At 39.6% G+C, this 18,643-nt stretch overlaps 1 protein-coding gene across 2 annotated transcripts in view; it reads left to right on the top strand.

Annotated features, from left to right (window-relative positions):
• CDC14A (cell division cycle 14A) overlaps window positions 1-17,038 on the top strand; it is a 181,561-nt gene extending 164,523 nt beyond the window's left edge. The window contains exon 17 of one of the 2 annotated variants that reach the window (XM_035017924.1): window positions 14,723-17,038. In XM_035017924.1, the coding sequence (XP_034873815.1) occupies window positions 14,723-14,752 (30 nt within the window). In that variant the 3' untranslated portion in view covers window positions 14,753-17,038. Of the gene's footprint in view, window positions 1-2,320; window positions 2,649-14,722 lie in introns of those variants that run through there. The other variant, XM_035017928.1, reaches the window with a different exon arrangement.
• The last annotated feature ends 1,605 nt before the right edge of the window (window positions 17,039-18,643 follow it).

Below are 18,643 nucleotides of genomic sequence, written 5' to 3'. Positions count from 1 at the left end.
CTTATCTGTATCCCCCACTAGACTGTAAGCTCTGTGAGGTCAGGGACTGTGCCTCTGTTTTCTGTGCCACAGTATGCCACAGTTGTATGCTCTGAGCATACAGTAGGCACTCGTTAAGTATTTCTCGAATGGATATATGAATGCTTGGGTGTTTAAATGAGTCATGTGTTAAGAGTTATTGCCTCCATTTTAAGGATGAAGAACTGGAGGGTTTGAGAGGTTAAATATTTTGGCCTAGGCCTAGATTGTATCACAAATATGTAGCAGAGGCATAATTTGCACCTAGGTCAGTTTGACTCTAAAAAGCATATTCTTTTGATTACATTATGTCACACATATACTGTGGTAGGTGTTTAAAAGACAGGGATAGCTAAAGGAGGCTCATTTTTTCAGGAGAGGTCAAGGAAAGATGTGAAGAAGGGATACCACTTTAGTTGGGCTTTGGAGGATGAATAGGAGCCTGCTGGGAATCTAGCCATGAAAACAGGAAGAGGAGAAATGGTCATTGCAGGCAATGGGAACCATACGACCAGAAGTGCAGCCTTGTACTTAGATTCTTAGGTTCTGAAGACACATAGACCTAGGTTCAAATTTTCTCTCTGCCATTTCCTTATGGTGAGTACTTTGGCAAGTTATTTAACCTTGCTGAGCCTCAGTAAAATGGGAATAATGGGAATGATAATAATCAAGGGCAGATCTAGGTTTTGTGCACCCTGAAGCTTATACAATTTGGTGGGACCTATGTAAGATAAAGAAGGCAAAATATGAATTTTTGTGAATTTTATATGACATAGGGCTGTGTACTTTGAAAGGAGTTTGTGTGACTATGGGGCCTTGAGGCTTATGGGGTAGTGATCATAGTGTCTTTGTAATAGGGTGGTTGTGATGATTAACTGAGGAGATAAATCATGTGAAGTAGTTTACCCTGTTGGCTTACAGATGGTGCTCAATAATTGCTAGCTATTATTGTTTTAAGAGCAGTGAGTATTCCAGTGTAGCTAAAGCCAGGGGAGGTCACCTGTAGTTGAGGCTGGAAAGTTAAGCTGAAGCCAGCGTCAGCTATCTGAATCTTGTCAGCAGACTGGCTTGATCAGATCTGATCCGATGAAGATAATTCTGGCAGTCGTGTGCAGGACAGCTCTCGGTGGAAACCCTGAAGGCAGGGAGACTGGTTTGAGTCCTATCTGCTGTCCTCTGTCCCTGCCTTAGCAGGTGTCCTTGGGTAAACGCTATGCTTGTTCAACGATTATTGCGTGTTTTACTATGCACAATAGTATTGATTGATGTTAAATAACCATACATGACCAACAGATCCACCATATATTTATTATTAACTTTTAAATGATGTATTTATTTTTGTAAATGGAACCTTAACTACCCAAAGGAGAATTATGGTCCTTAGTAAACATCTTTTTTATAACAGTGAGCTTTTGGAGGAGTTGTCAAATAATGTGCTTTGCTATAAAATATATGTATATGTATGTATATATAGAGTCAGGTTGGTTACAAAGAATTTTTTGTCACTTCAGTGTCACGGGGTCACATTAATCTTTGCTGTATGGAGTAGCCTTTTAGAATAAGCTTTTGTTGTACTGATCTGTAGGGTATATAAATATTAATAAGATAAGCTTCTCTATAATGAGGTTCTTCTGAAAGCTGCTTTGCGCATCACCTATTAAAATCTTTTTTGTGATTTTATTTTATTACTATTCCTAACCAGTAGCTTAGGAATGTCTTCGGACATTTCCAGAGATATTATCACGGTGATGTTGCAGGTTATATTGATGAGGCCGTTCATTGTCTCTTGGAATTTCCCCATTTTCCTCTATTCTGCTGTTCTCTCATCTTTGTTGTTGTTGTGTTAGCCTCATTGATGATCTTCCTAACTCAAGTCTCTTAATTCATTCATACTGTAAGTAGGGGCCCAAACTCTTTCTGTAAAGGGCCTGATAGTCAATGTTTTGGCTGTGTGTCCCAGCTCTTCAACTCGATACATAAACATATGGTATGGTTGTGTCTCAGTGAAACTTTATTTACAAAAACAGGTGGTGGGCTGGATTTGGCCCCTGGGCTATAGTTTGCCAAGCCCACTTTAAAGCAGTGCCAGGTAAGAGAGAACTGATCTCATCATTTGACTCACCTGTTCAAAAGTGACCAGGATCCCCTAGTGCTAGAACATTAATCCTGAATTCCGTTGCTGAGCTTTCAGGCCCTCTGTCCTCAGGTCTCCCTATCGTATCTTTGTACCTCATTTACCCTGCTTGTCCCTGAATGTGGGTTCCCTGGCCCTCCTTCCCCACTACGTTCTCGTTATTGCCTACCTCTTGGCCTTTGGAAAGCCCTTTCTTGAAAGCCCCCTGCCCTCTTCACCAATTTCTCATTTTTAAAGAGATATACTACCTTCCATCTACTCTCTGAAGCTTTCCTCCGGAAACTGAACCGACCCTTTTCAACCTCTTGTTCCTGCCCACGATGCATATTTAGTACCTTATCAATATGTGCGGTTGCTATGACATACTTGAGCGTCTGTGTTTATTTACCTGTTGTCCATGTATATGAGACTTGTCTCCAACTTTTAAACTTTCTTTGTGTGTCAATACACAAAGTTCCATAAAGTTCTTTTATATCTTACGGCTTCTAACATAGTACTAGACACAGAAAGGAATTAAAAAAATATTCCTTTGGTTTACAGTTGAAAGGAAAATTGAAATGAACTGTTGTGTGTGTGCTTACTGTTTTACCCTCGCGTTCTCCTTATGCCACAGTTGAAATTGTTGGGGACGCAGTTCCCTGTGTGAGGGGCGCAACCGTGTTTATACTCAGCGGGTTAGTCTGCTCTTTGGTTCTGAAGACTCTGTGGATGGATTCTCCATTGCAAATTTATTTATCTTTTTGGTAATCATGAGGCAACTTTATTTTTGTCTCCAATATTATTGTTATCCCTTTACATTTGTTTGTTGGCTATAGTTCTTTTTTACTGATGTGTAGTTGACACACACTGTTACATTAGTTTCCCAGGTGTACCTCACAGCAATTCAACCTTTCTATACCTTATGCTGTGCTCACCACAAGTGTAGCTCCCATCCGTCACCAGACAACCATCGACTATATGCCTATGCTGTACTTTCCATCGCCGTGACTTACTCATTCTATAACTGGAAGCCTGTATCTCCCACTCCCCTTCACCCATTTTGCCCATCCCTCACCTCCGTCTACTCTGGCGACCACCAATTTGTTCTCTGTGTTCTCTATCTCAGATTTCAGAACAACCTTGGTAGCCTGTGAATAGGTTAAGTTCTTCTGTGTTCTGGCATTAGTCAGAAAATATGTATATATATACTTATAGAATTATATATATAAGGAATTACTGATTTTTAAAGTAGGACTTGGAATAAAATCAAAATAGTAGATCCAGCTTGGTAAAATACTCAGTTTGGTGAAAATCTGAGTGATTGGCATGTGCATGAAAGCTTGCTTCATTTTTACTTCGGAGTAATGTTTGTGTGACGGTGATGAGCTACTTATTGTTTGAACATTGATTCCCAATAAAATGCTTCCACTTTCCAGTGGGATGTTAATGGCTTTTCTTGATTTAAACTTGATGTCTTTCCCCTCTGCTCGTTCCCCATTCTAAAAACTGTCATCCTGTCCTGATTTTAAATATAATCTTGGATCACAAAGCTTAAAGATTAAATATTATATTTAATACTAAGGATTAGTACCAGCTTTCTGACCTTGTATGTTTAAGTTGCTATCGTTTTCCCCTCTCCTCTCTGTGTTGTGGCATTACCTTAAATTTGATGGAATTTTCAGCTAAGGGATGTTAATCATTATTAAGAACATGAGCTCCGTCTTTGAACCGCATCTTTGGCCTTTATTCAGTGTTGGTATTCTTTTGTTTCCGTTCCAAGGGGACTTGAGAATGTTACTTGACAAAGCATCAAATTGTTTTGAGGTCAGCATGGTTCAGATGGTGCCTTTAAATTTGCATATATGCTATTAGGTACACACAGTGTTTGCAGATAGAGCTAAGGATAATTTCAGTTTCCAGGGTTAAATAGGGGTTTACATTAATTTGCTGTACAAAGCCTGTCAGCTGTGTTTGACTCTCCATTTGAAAGGACTCTTTCAAATACAGAACTTGCTTTAATCTCAAGTACATCGGAGTTATTAATTGCCTTCCTTGTTCAACTTAATTTGACACCTTCTTTTTTATGTGATACCAATAACACTGCTAAGTCAATAGAAAAGAGTCTTATTCTAATCTTGCTTTATTTATTTATTTGGCCAGGAGCAAAAGAGAGAGCTTTTTATATATGTATAAAGACTTGTCCAATTAAAAAATTATCTAATATGTATATGAGTGTATACCATGAGCGCAGTATTGTTTTAGTAGAGGAAGGTAAGACAAAGACGTATAAGCCATTGCCTCCCACTAGATGGAAAGCTCCATGAGGGCATCTTCTGGCTTAATTGATCGTCTGCCCTCGTTTTTCTGGTCCCTTCTATCTGGCTTTGTAGTGCTGCCAGAATCTGCTTAAAATACTAGTTACCTAATGTCATCCTTTGCTTAAAAAGCTTCTGTGGTTGAAGAACAAAACCAATTATTATAAGATTTGTTTCTTTTTCCCTGAGGTTCTACAGTTTCACCATAATATACCTAGACATGGACTCCGTATAGTTTATCCTTTTGGGCCTCAGTGTGTGCTTTCAGTCTTAGGGCTCATGGCTTGTTCAATGATGGAAAGTTCTTAGGCATTATCCTTTTGGATATTACCTGCCTTTCCCCTACTTCTCCTTTTGTAACATCCCCTAGACTTATGTTCAATCTGCCCTCAGTATTTCTTTCTTTTTTTTAAAAAAAAATTTATTCATTTATTTGACAGAGAGATAGAGAGCACAAGCAGGGGGAGTGGCAGGTAGAGGGAGAGGGAGAAGCTGGCTCACCGCTGAGCAGGGAGCCCTATGTGGGGCTTGATCCCAGCACCCTGGGATCATGACCCGAGCCAAAGGCAGCCGCCCAACCGACCGAGCTACCCAGGCGCCCATGTCCTCAGTATTTCTTACCTTCTGTTTTACATTTTTTAAAATTCCTGTTGCTGAATTCCTCCTGCTATTTTCCAATCTCTTTTAACTGTGTCCATTCTGGGATGTATCCCCAACCATTTTGGTTTCAATGGCTATGTCTTTTATTTCCAGCATTTATAATTCATTCTTTATGACAGCCATCTGTTTTTATTTGGACCTGCCTATTTTTGTTTCATAGTTTCTTGTCCTTTTTATGGGTATTCTTCATGTTTTCACCTTGAAGATCTCAGATGACAGGTCATTGTGAGATTGCTTTGTTATTTGCATTTCAGCCTGTGAGCATCCATCTCCTGGTTGGAGGCTTTGTTAGTTCTCTTGGTGTTCATGTTCCTTGTGTGTTTTAGAATTTTCATTTATAGATTCACACTAGATGGGAGTTTCTGTTTCTCTCCCTTCTCTCTGTGATTTCCCTTCCTCATCCACTGGCTTTCTTCTTGGTTCCACTTGAACCGCACCCCCCCCCCCCCAAGCCCAGGTCCTCCAGTCTAGAAACAGACCTTCATGACTCAGGCTCTGTCCCTTGGTGAGCTCGGCAGGCTGGCTTCTCAGGCAAGGATGCAGCTCTGCCTAAACCCTGGCCCAAGGGCAGTTGGTTACAGCTTCTCCAGCCCCCTTCACAGGTGGGAGAGCCTGATCCCAGCCCCAGTTTCTGGCCTGGGGCCTTTGGCCTGTAGACCCTCAGGAATGGAACACATGGCTGCCTCTGCTGGTTTCCAGCTCTGTAGCCAGCGACCTACCACCATGACTTGATTTGTTTGTGGGCCATAAAGAAGTTGATCATATTTTTGCATCCTGCTGTGCCTTTTTTTTTTTTTTTAAGATTTTATTTATTTATTTGACACAGAGACACAGCGAGAGAGGGAACACAAGCAGGGGGAGTGGGAGAGGGAGAAGAAGCAGGCTTCCCACAGAACATGGAGCCCAATGTGGGGCTCGATCCCAGGACTCTGGGATCACGACCTGAGCCGAAGGCAGATGCTTAACGACTGAGCCACCCAGGTGCCCCTGCTGTGCCTTTTCTCCCATGCATTTTTAAAAAAAAGATTTTATTTATTTATTTATGAGAGAGAGAGAGAGAGCAAGCTGGAGGGAAAGGGAGAGAGAATTGAAGAACTGAGTGCAGAGCCTGACAGGGGGCTTGATCTCATGACCTGAGCTGAAACCAAGGGTCAGCTGCTTAACCGAATGCACCACCCAGGTGCCCCTCTCCCACACATTCTATCCTCACATGGTTGTGTGAAGGTGAGAGAGAGCTCTGGGCCCCAGTTATAGGAAAACTGATCCCATTCATGGAGTCCCCATTCTTATGACCTAATTGTCTCCCAAAGGCTCCCTCCTAATACCATCATATTGCAGGTTAGGGTTTCAACACATAAATCTGGAGGTAGTGGGGAACACAAACATTAAGACCATCGCAAGCAGTAAACTAAAAGAGAAAATTAAAACGTGTCTATTTGAAAGTGAACAAAATAAGGCTGACCTATTCCAGCCTAATTCCCCTTATTCACCCCTTAAATGCAAATTGCTTTCTCTCTGGTAACTTCCAAATCTTTACAGGTAAGAGGTAAACACTGTGCTCTGACGTTTTAAACACTGCTTTTGGCCTCTCCTCTCCTTTGAAAACTCCACCCAGTGATCTGCTGCTCCTTTTGTCCCCATCACTGCCATTTACTTACCTTCATTCCTTGACTTTTGCTTTACTTTGTAGCTACCAGGCTACTGCCAACATTCTCTGTAACATTTTCCTAATCGTGGTGCTCATCATCATCAGTGACTTAGTGACTACCTCCAGTGTGCCAGACATTGGACTAGGTGCTTCATATATACATTATCTTATGGATGTAGTCCACAATTTCCAGATGAGGATATCAAGATTCAGAGAGGCAGTGAGTTGGCCAAAGTCTCACAGCTACTCTATTTTAAACTTTCTTAACTTGGGTGATCTTTATTTTTATTCGCTTGGAAATCCATTTCATTGACCTTTTTATCACTCAGTGCATTGCTTCTGATATCTTGAATCCTGTGAGGCTCCTTTCATACAGTTAGTCCACCTACTAACCCTTCCCTATGGCCTCTCTATGATCCCTACCTGCCTCCCCAGCCCTCTCCATTCTCTGCCTTCTCTGATCCACAGAGTCCTTTCTGCTTTCTCTTTCCTACATTCTCTGTTACACTTGGGTCTTCTTTCTGTAGCCACTGGATTGCTAGCCTCCAAAATAAGATCAATTCGACCATTTCGTGTCTGTTCTGAGTCTCTCTCTTTTTAAGCACTATTGGTAAAAATGTCATCACCTGGCTGTCACTTGACTGCATTTCAAATGAAGTTCTAATACCTGGCCCTTCAGTGCTCATAAATACTTCAGTTATCCCATTTTGGCTCCCATGCTCTTCCTCAGACCAGCTATTCCAAAACTTCTTAACATTCATTGTCAACACAGCCTCTCCAGCCCCCAGGGCTGGTTGACTTTGCCTTGAGTCCCACCGAAAACCTAGAATTTATCAGGAGTGATTTCCCTTAACTGTCCTCTTCTCTACCTCAAAGTGTACCTACATCTGACTTGTCCTTTTTTTTTTTTCTTCCCTTTTAGATTACAAGAATCATTACTATTTTCCCATGGTAACTCCACTCACCTGTACTGTTCTTTCTGAACAGTCCTAGGGAGTTTCCCCATCCAGCTCCTTCCTCCTTTATGTCTTCAGTCTCTTACCCTCCATTTGCCTGTCTCCTCACCTGCAAACAGGTACATCCGAATTGGTCAGAGTGGTCTTGCCAATCACTTCCCTCAGTCCTGTCACTTCTCACAATGTCTCCTTTTTTTTTTTAAATAAGATTTTATTTATTTGACAGAGAGCTAGAGAGCACAAGCAGGGGGAGGGGCAGAGGGAGAGGGAGAAGCAGGCTCCCCACTGAGCAGGGAGCGCCACATGGGGCTCCATCCCAGCACCCTGGGATCAAGCCCTGAGCCAAAGACAGATGCTTAACTGACTGAGCCACCCAGATGCCCACAATGTCTCCTTTATGGCCAAACCTGGGGCAAGAGAGGCGACCCCCTCCCCTATTCTGGTGAGAGTCTCCCACAGGCTGCCCTTGACTTCTTTAAGGCCAGATCAGATGATCTCCTCCTTCTTAGTCTTTCTGCAGCATTTGACAATGTCAGCCACCATTTTGTCTATTATTTTTTGTCTCCTTTGTATTTTAGAATGCTCTCTTCCCATTTATTTTCCTCCCTCCCCTTTAAACTGTTACCTGTCTGTCTTCCTCTGCCCGCCCCTTCATGATTTTTCCCAAGGCTCTGACCTTGGCCTACTTCGGTGTCTGGGTAAGCATCTTGTGGGCATTGGATCTACATGTCCAACTTTTTATGGGCATTACCTGGGACAGAATACACGCTCCTTCAGTCGCCTGCTCCTCCTTTCATCTCCTGCCTTGGTAACTGTCATCCAAGCTAGAAATCTGGAATCCTCTGACACTACTCCTGCCTTTCCCTCTGCACATCCAGGCACTCGGTCCCATCAGCCATTCCTCTGAGATGTCTGGTTTTTGTTCTTCCATTCTCATCACTGTTGCCCTAATTGAGGTCTTCATGGACTATGGGAATAGCCCTTTAAATTTGCTTCCTGCCTTAAGGGTCTCTCGACTTTAATCTTTTGTCTATACTGCTGCCAGTGTTAGATTTGTAAGACACAGCAGATTAAACTGTCCCTGTGTTCCGAATTGTTCGTTGTCTCTGCTGTGCCTGTGGGGTCCCATCTGGATCCCGTGGCTTGCCACTCTGGGCCCTTCCCCGACAGACCGCGTGCCTCCCCCCACCCCCCGCCCCCATGTCTCTCCAGCATCTCCGCCTGGCATGCTGACGGGCACTCTGCAGGAGTGCCTGCCTCGTGCCGGGACCCTAGCACACGCTCTGCTTGTCCTCGTCTCTGCGTGGTTTTATCATTCTTGGCCTGGCTCCACAGTTATCTTTTTGATGCAACATTTGTGACCCATCCTTCTCGACTCTCGTGGCACTTTGTTCACATGCCCCCTGCCACCTTCTCATTGCTCTCATATTCTACTTAAGCTGTATGTGATTCTCTCTTCCCTCTGCTGGCTTGTGAGCTTCTTGGAGGCATCTTTGTTGTCTCAGGCTCCAAAGTATAGTGAGTGCCTAATAAATATTTATTGAACTAAAAATTGAATAATATATCTAGGACCATGAATGCGAAGCAAAGAGCTACGGTGCTTAGGAGCCCATTATCACAGGAAGCACTTACAAAACAGAAAACAGATTTTCAGCTTTAGCTTTAATATACAGTCATCTGAGATGTGGTTTTTTTTTTCTCTTCTAGAAATGTGGCTTTACTAAAATAAGAGACAATACATGTTAACCGAGCTTGCATCGATACAATTTTGGCGTTCAAATGAACTGGAAACACAAATGGTTGGCTGAGTCAAGGAGAGTGTCAACAACAATCTGTCATCTAACAATTGAGCTTTTTGTGATTGTTGAAAAGCATAGATTAAGTTCACTCAGAAAAAAAGAATCTATTAAAAGTTAGGTAGGAAGGTGGAAGAATATTTTCTATAGCATTTTAATTAACTGAAATTGGCTTGTTAAATCTTGGGGTCCCTGTAATGCTTTGAGAACACTATAGAAAAATGTTTACACCTCCTTCAAAGCTGATTTTATCAAAAAACCTTAGCCTTTTTGTGTTAATATGATGCCAATAAAACCTTCTCCAGCTGTGTTTCTCTACTAGTGTTACTGGAGAAGTACAACTATGTTAGCAAAGGCAAAAACTTTCAGTATTCTGAAACCACATTTGTGGAAATGGGAATCAGTGCACACATTCTGTGTGCTGGTAACTTACAAGCAATACAAAAACTGGAAACTCTTTATCGCAAAGTCCTAAAAGACTCCAGAGTATAGAGCCAATTATAGATAAACGTATTATTCCTCAGTGTTTATTTTTTCCCCATTTGTTCATTAAAATTCAATACTGGAGTTATATATAAAATAGGATACCATATTACCAAACGTATTTTTTTTCTTTTAATTATCTATGCCATGAAAACAAACCACTTTTTAAGGTGCTTTTTGCCTCTGTAGTTAGAATTCAAACCAAGGGTAGCTAAGTAGACTGCTTTTTCTTCCTTAAGGGCCTTGGCAAGATGGGGAAATGCAGGAGACAAAAAGTCAGTGTGGCAAAAGCACATGGTGATTGTGAGTCAGGATTTTGACTGAGTAGGAAACTAACATTCCAGGTTATAAGGCCTTTGGTCTAAGTTATTTGAACATTAAGACGTCATTTCATTCATTTGCTGGCAAAGACCTAAATTTTTCATTATTCTTTACAGCTTGCTGTTTTTGATAGTCAATGTATAATTGTATTTATTAACCATCTTAACAGTATTTATATCTATAATTATTAGACATTTTTCTACCATGATTAGGTAACTGGGCTGTTTAAAAAAGAAACACCTCCAGAATAGCTAAATTTTTAAAGTCACTACCTACATCTGCCAAAACAGATTAGTAGCAGATTTCCAGAACAGAACAAATTGTCTTGATCTCCTTACCTAACACTTTGTTTTATGTCAAATCTAACTGCTTTCAGGGAACAAGACTTCTTGATGGAAGCTTATATTTTGACATAAAAATTTTGGGGGCTGCAGGTGTAAAGTAATTTTATCCTTATTTTGCAGGCTGAATATTGCTGTATTATTAGTTTTATGGTATTCACACTATAAAAACACCATATATTCATGATAAACTTGGTCTGGTCTTAGCTCACTATAACCCTGTTGAACTTACTGGCTCAGGAACTTGAATATTCTGTTTGAGAAATTATATATATATAAATAAGCACTACCTTGTAAAATAATATTTACACCTCAGGTGCCACTTCCTTCGTAACCATATCCATTGTAATTCTTGAAATTTTGTAAAAATTTCAGATGCATTAGGTATTAATTCTTATGGTAGTGATAAACATTGGCCAAGCAGAATTAAAACTTTAATCAGAGTACTTAAGCGTGGGTATTCTTATAAGGAAAAAATTTTTTTAGCATATTCCTGAAAATTACTTTGATTCAGTCCTAAAAGGATTTTTCATTTTAAAATGTCTGTGTCTCCTTTATAGTATAATAAATATTGCTTTCTCTTTTTGTAATTTAATATTTCTTTTCTCACTCAGGATCATACCCTGCTTCCAGTTATTATTTGTCTGTGTTAGAGTGATAGACAATGTCTAGTTGACTATGCAGTGATCACAGGACAAAAGCTAGAAGCGTCTTGCGGCCTTATACGATGGTGGCTAAGGGTTTGGGCTTTAAGCCACACTGCTGAGCTCCACGACCTTCTCGTTGTGTGACCTTGGGCAAAGTACTTCACCGCTCCGTGCCTCAATCTCCTCATCTGTAAAATGAGTTGCCTGGAGCATTTAATGAGTTAATACATATAAAATGTTTAGAACTGTGCCTGGTATATAGTAGTGCTCAATAAGTATCTATCACAGAATAATTGACCTCTCCAGTCATATATCTAATTTATTAAGAATTCCGGATCGTGGTACTTTAATCTGTTTTCTGAATAACAAAATCAATAGCAAGAATGATATTGTTTGTGGAGTACAAATACATTTGCATCTTTGCTATTAAAATTTGGCAATGCTAATAATGGTTATTATGTTTTCTGGGATATTTATTAGTAACTTTAGGATACAGGTAACAGATGAGCCAGAAGCCCTTGGTACAGCCCCATCATGGAAGCATATGGAATCTAAATGTCACTTTCATCCCACCTGATTGCTTCCCCAGTGAAAAGGCCTTGAAATATTAGTTATGGTTTTTTTTGACTAAATATGTCTCCTAGTCTTTAACAATTCTCTTTCTTCCCGAACTCCACTTCCATTAAGATTTTTGTTTTAGATTGAAAATGAAAGGGAGTTAATTTGTTACCAAATGCTGATGTCAGAATAATTTGTTAAGCCCTTTTTACCGATCTATTATTTCCTTTAACGTTCTTTATACTACATAAAGAAATCATGGAAGAACTTTGGTATCTTATTTTATCCCCCAGTGCCAATGTATACTATTGCTGTTTAATAATTATTTGTTGAATTAATTAACCAGCATGACAGAAGGTCCATTCTTCAGCCAAATCATCTCTTTATTTGTTTACGGAGGACCCTGGGTGGGTGGCAAAGGAAGGCAGTAGGATTGTGCTAAACTCTATCTGTAGGTTGGATTAAACAGCAGCTAGAGTTTACGACCTCTGCTGTGTGTAAGGAAAGTCTTCTGCCAGAAGGCAAATATGAATATATACTTCATATGAATGATAGACATCCCTAAAATTATTCTAGACTAATGTTTTCCATTAGTTTTCCAGGGGCATCGTGATTCCATAAAATAAATAAAGATAAGTACCTACACATATTTACCCCCTATATATTGATGCATATTAAAAATACTTTACCTGGAAGAAAGTTTAGCAAAGGCCACTTGCCTGGTGTCTGTTCATTTGCTCTATCTCCGTCTATTGAGAATTATTGGAACTTTAGGAGTGCTTGCAAAAACAACTCTGTTCTAAATTAACAGCAATCTGAGGAGCTACATAATTTCTGTTAGTGGAAACACGAATGACTTTTCTAATTGGAACAAAAGCAATATTTAACTATTCCTATGAAAGCATTGGCCAGCATATAGCATGCACGCTTCGCAGTCTTGCCGCTGGGGAGATCTTCTGGCCCTGCCCTGCCTGCCTACTTGCTAGACTTCAGAAGAAACTGGGGAAAAGCAGCTAGAAGAGTCATAGTCCATTTTGAAGCTCTCATTGTTAGGATGGCAACTGATGGGCCTACACGTTAAATGGACTTCAAGGCATTAGACCAGTTTCACTGGACTTTCTCAATCTTACCTCTTAGGCTCTCCGTGAGTTCAGGTACACTTATATGATGGTGCCCTACTTCTTGATCGCCTCCCCTGTTCTGAAGGCTTAGCATAAACCACATTCTGTGGTGAGAAAGTCAACTTGACAACCTTTTTCATTCTTCCTAACCTTTCCATTCTCCCTCTTCACATTTCACCTCTTCTTGGAAACTTGCAGGCTCAGGAACCACTCTTCTCCCTGAGCCTTCCCTTCCCACTCTTTGCCTCATGCTTTGCTTGTGTACAGTGTTACTCTCACCCTATGCACATTATTGAACGTGGACACCTTTGCCTTTTCACTTTATGTTTGTGTGACAGTGTGGGCTTTTGCCGTTTGAGGGCAGGCTGGTAACTTTTGGACTCACAGCGTTGATAGATACTTAGTAAATGGCTGTCCATAGGGTATAAAATTCACAGGGATTGTGAAGCAATGAGAATGAACAAAGAGAGTTTGAATCCTTTTGTGGATGATTTGCCCAACAGACAGATTCTTTTTACTGATATGCCTACCCTCAACAAAATGGACTAGTCTCAGAATTAAGAAGACCTATGAATACCATGCTGCAGATCAGTTTGAAAAAGAATTATTGGGGGAGGAGAAAAGGACATTTGGTAGCAAATCAAGTAAACTTTGTTGTTTAAGGTGTTAGATTAGAAGAATTGTGCAAAAGAATTTGTTAATGTTCAGACTGATTTGTGTTCCTTCTTTTTAGTTGTTTTTTGCTACTCAAAAATAAGTATCTGGCAAATTTTTTTGACCTATCTTTATCTTTTCCTGGTTAATATCTATTATCAGTGCATTCTTTTTTTTTTTTTTAAGATTTTATTTATTTATTTGACAGAGAGAGACACAGTGAGAGAGGGAACAGAAGCAGGGGGAGCGGGAGAGGGAGAAGCAGGCTTCCCACTGAGCAGGGATCCCGATGTGGCTCGATCCCAGGACCCTGGGATCATGACCTGAGCCGAAGGCAGACGCTTAACGACTGAGCCACCCAGGCACCCCGATTATCAGTGCATTCTTGATTACATATCCCCATCATGTTCCTTTTATATGTGATTATCTAATATGATGTGGGAGGGATTTGCATTGTTTCCTTTTCTCAAAAGCTGCCCACTATTTATTATGTTATGACTGCAAGATTCTTCTGCACAAGTACTTTTGGGTCTTAAGCTTACATTTCAAAGCTGGTAGTGCTCTGTGTCCCCCTAAATGGAAAGGATTTGTAAGCTATTTATTAAATTCAAGCATTCTTAAGGAATTTATTTAAATGACGGCTAATTCTACTGCTTTAGAAGCACTGTTTGTTATGCATTAGATTCAATAAAGTATGTATAATCTTAAAGTATATTCTAATAAATTTCAATTTAGTTACAGATGTCGTTTAATATTTTTGAGTCAAACTCCGTATTATTGCACAAAAGCTTAGAAGTGAGTTTGGTGCCACCTGCCAATTTGCAAATAGCACTTAATTTTTAACTGCTACGAATAAATCGTAAGCCTTTTAAAATACGGTTTTCTTGCAATCACGTCACATTATCGAGTATCTTATTCTTAGCAAATGCTTTGTTTTTTTCATCCTTTTCTATCTTCTTCTTAGTTTATTTCATTGATCTTTTATATTATAGACGCAAACTGCCTTGTGTTGAAGGAGGAAGCTGCAGGGTGTACTACCAGTTTTGTACGTAATGGACTTTAACCTGGGTTTCTGTCTCTCCCCCACACAGTCCCTTCAGTCTGAATATGTTCATTACTAAGGCCCCGCCACTCCAGTGAAAGCACTCCACTCTTAGACACAAGGTCTTCGTCTGCCTGAGCAATGTAGCGAGAGAGCAGCTGATTGCCGGAGGAGTCTTTCTGCCTTCTTACCTTAAATTAAGGAAAGCACTAACATAAGACCTTCAAGAGACTTGAAACCAGAAAACTCTGGCTAATGACTACTCTAAATGCACTGAAACTGGGTTTATGGAGCTGTTAACACTTTTTAAGACAGTTTTAATGTTGAATTTGGTATCTCGAAAGGTTATTTTTAATGTATTTCGGTAATACATTTGTTATTACATTTACATGTACAGTGTTACATTATGTATGTATTGTGAACTTTAAGAGACTATTTTGATAAATTTATAAATATATAAAATTATGTAAAAACTAGACTATATTTTGACTTAGATTTTTCTTGCTGTTTGCTACCAAAAATTTGTATTTTGAATTTGTTTGGTATGGTTTTGTCTACAATGAATACATAATTCCTCTTTATGAAGAAAAAATAAGGGAGAGAGTTTTTAGAAAGTGATTTTTATGTTCCCACTGTGAACGTGGCACATCAGTTCATTCTTTTGGGAAGTCAGTCGAATATGATGAGTTTATCCAAGCTGATCTCTGGTGAGAGGAGGATGATCGGTTGATATGGCTTCTTTAGGCCATTTCCTTTCCCTTTGTTTTTGTTGCCAGCCATTTCATTTTGCATCCTTGTGGGGCTTTAACACAATTCAACATCCAGTTGGAGATCAGAATTCGCTAATGTTTCTCCTGAAAACACAGCTTTTCTCTGTGTGAAATGATTCAACATTCCAAATGCCTTTATTTCTTTCCTCCTCTCACAAGAGCCCTGGCCCCAGTTAGGACATTCTGCGTTTGGTACGAGGTTGTCGGCTGTAACCACACATGGTCCAGCACCTGTTTTAAATCAATGAAGAGAGAAAACTGAAAAAAAAAAAAAAAAAAAAAAGATGCTGCTAAGTAGGTCTCTGTATCAAAGGAGATATGTTTGAAACAGATGACAAACACCTAACACACAAGCTAGGGTATCAGAAGCCCGACATGAGAACCAAGGGACTCCTTACAGGTACTCACGGCCCATTTACTAAGTGTAATCTTGTGTTTCGGCCTCAGAAGCCCGGAGGCTTCGTTTCTCTGGGCAGTTGGGGAGCCTTTGATGCTGATTGTTTTCCATGCTGCCTTAGAACGGACTCCTCACACAGTTAAATGGATCCATATGAAGTGCTCTGCTCGCCACCACTGAGTTCTTTATAATCTATTTATTAGGAGGGGGTAACTTGAGGCTGTTACACATGCTTCAGCGAAACAGCGCGTTGGTGTTTTCCATTTTAAAAAGTCATTTGAATTACTGGCTCAGGTTCATGACTTAAACTTCAGTAACCACAGTACCAAATAATTGCACTAAAGCTGACGGGAAAAAATGAATTGTATGTTTTAGGAGTCAAAAATTAAAATAAGTGGAATTAAATTGTATGCCTTTTCTAAAGCCAAAAGAGTAAAATATTTTATTATGAGTTGTGAAAAAAAAAAAAAGATCGGTTAGTTGTATAGGAAGATGATAGTATTTTTAAAATTTATCAGTGAAAAGTAATTCAGACGATGTTCGAGAAGTGGGGAAAAGGGAACCATGTTGACAGTTTTAGTTCTGTGAACACTAATTTGTGTGCAGCTATTAAAATGATTGTAAAATTGACTACTATAAATTTTCCATAATTATGTGTGTATATTAGTCATGTGTATCTACATGTGTATGTCTTAAAATTATTTGTACACATGTAGATACTTAGACAAACCAAGAAGTGTATGTATATAATATAGAAAGTATATAGCAAAGTAATTCTACTCCAAAAATAAAAATTGTTGACATGTATTTTGTTATGAATAGTTTACCTTCCAAAAGATATTTTGTTCTATTTTAAAGTGTAGAAGAATGCACTGCTAATTAATAATAAAAGTTTTATGCAATTCATGTTTTCCCTGACTTTTATAATTTGGATTTTGAGTTATCAATGTACTGAAGTCTCTTTGTAATTTTCTATTTGATCCGATCTGGTTGGTGCCTTTCAAGTGTCTCAAGCTCTCCATTCTGGATTTTTAGTTTATCTTTTATTGACTTTCCAGGTTGTGGCCATTTTTTGAAGTATATGACAATGAGCACAAAGAAATCTTATCCTTTGCCTTTCACAAAAGTCAGATAATGTCAGGCTCTTGCTGTCTTTCTAATTTTCCTTTCTGTTAATAAAACACTGATTGTGATCAGAGTTTTGGGTCCTGCTTAGTCATTTATGACTACTGGATGATATACTGGTCATCAGTGCCTTTTGAGAAAAATGGCCATTTTTCTTAAAGGAGAAATTATAGAATTAAATCAGATGGAACAAACCTCACCACTTGGATCTATGCCCTGAAGAGCCAGCTTGAGAAGAAGAAGCTGCACTATTTATTGAAGATATTTTATGCATTAAACTGGATCTCTCTGGGTTATGATGTTTCTGAGGTTTTGCCCTTCTCTTTTGTCTTTCAAATTTTTTTTTTTTTTTCAGAACACATAGGAAAGGATGTGAGTGGGAAGGTAGTTTCACTTCTTGAGTTGAAAATCTGCCAATTAGCAGTTCTCACAACACTGCATGAGACAGTTGGGGTACGGAGGTTGTCATGGGACCACATCTCAGGGAAGAAGAGTTCTTATGAATTCATGAACCTGTGTAGAAGGGCTGAGAATCTTCTTCAGATTTAGTTCTTATGCAAAAAAAAAAAAAAAAAACAAGTAGTAAAACGAATCAGTTAATTAGTTCCAACAAATTTCTCACCTAGCCGTCATGGAGTTCACATGATTTTGTTGTGGATGTCAATTGATTTATAAACCTCCAGGCACACCCAGAGCGGCTACCCAATACCTATACTCAACTGCAGTGCAGCCAACAGCAGGAACACGAGTTTACCAAAGATGAGCCACAGAAATGTATTTTCAAAATTGTTCGCACTCGTATGCTTTCCTTTGTGATATTTGTTAAGCCATCAATATATTAAAAAGTTTCTGCTTAAACCAGTTGTTGGCCTGTCAGCTGAAGGGTACTCTGTGGTGGTTCATGTTCTAGACGAAGTCTGTGCTCTTTCCCAAAGTGCCCTTTGAAGGCAGAGTTAACGGTGCCTGCAGAAGCCTTGCAGTCCTCTCCGCAACACACAGCAAAGCAAAAATTCGGTCACTGCCTGTCTCGTCTGAAGATTAATCAGGAAAATTTCCGATTATGGCAAGATCGAATTTACAGCTACGATTAAAAACTCCCTTATTTACCCATAGGTCACACAGTAGGGATACCCGTGGCACAGAAAGTAGAAAATAATTGTATTAAGTTATTTTGAGCTGGATTGAAATGTTAATATATTCCCACCCGTTCCTTCTCTATGGATTGAATTATGATAATCATATCGAGAAAGAGAAAAACAGCTTTTCTAGGGAATTTTAAACTTTTTCGGTGAGGACAAGTAGAAACTTCTATCAAAAGACTACTTTTAAGGCAGCATACAATTATTTGGAACTGGTTTTAAATGGACAAACATAAGTTAACTGACCTTTTCACTCGCCAGACCTTGCTTTAGCCAGCAGGCCACCAAAATAGGGATGATTCGCGTCACCACTTGCTATTTCTCCTTTGGTTCAAATCAAGTGGACCGAAGCTGTTTTGAAAGGTGGTCTGCTAGTGAAAAATGAGTTCAGGGTAGTAACTGTAGAAATGACTCCAGCTTCAAATTTTACATTGACGTTAAACTTCAGATTCAGGGGTAATGGTCTATCAAATGTATTTTGTTTATTTATATTATGGCTCCCTTCCAAAAGGATTTAAGCTGGCCTCAAAGAATGGACC

Source organism: Mirounga leonina, unplaced genomic scaffold, assembly GCF_011800145.1.
Source record: "Mirounga leonina isolate KUSES-001 unplaced genomic scaffold, KU_Mleo_1.0 Mir_173, whole genome shotgun sequence".
Lineage (NCBI taxonomy): Eukaryota > Metazoa > Chordata > Mammalia > Carnivora > Phocidae > Mirounga > Mirounga leonina.
The sequence above is the reverse complement of the archived record's forward strand: the minus strand, read 5'-3'. Positions and strand labels throughout refer to the sequence as shown.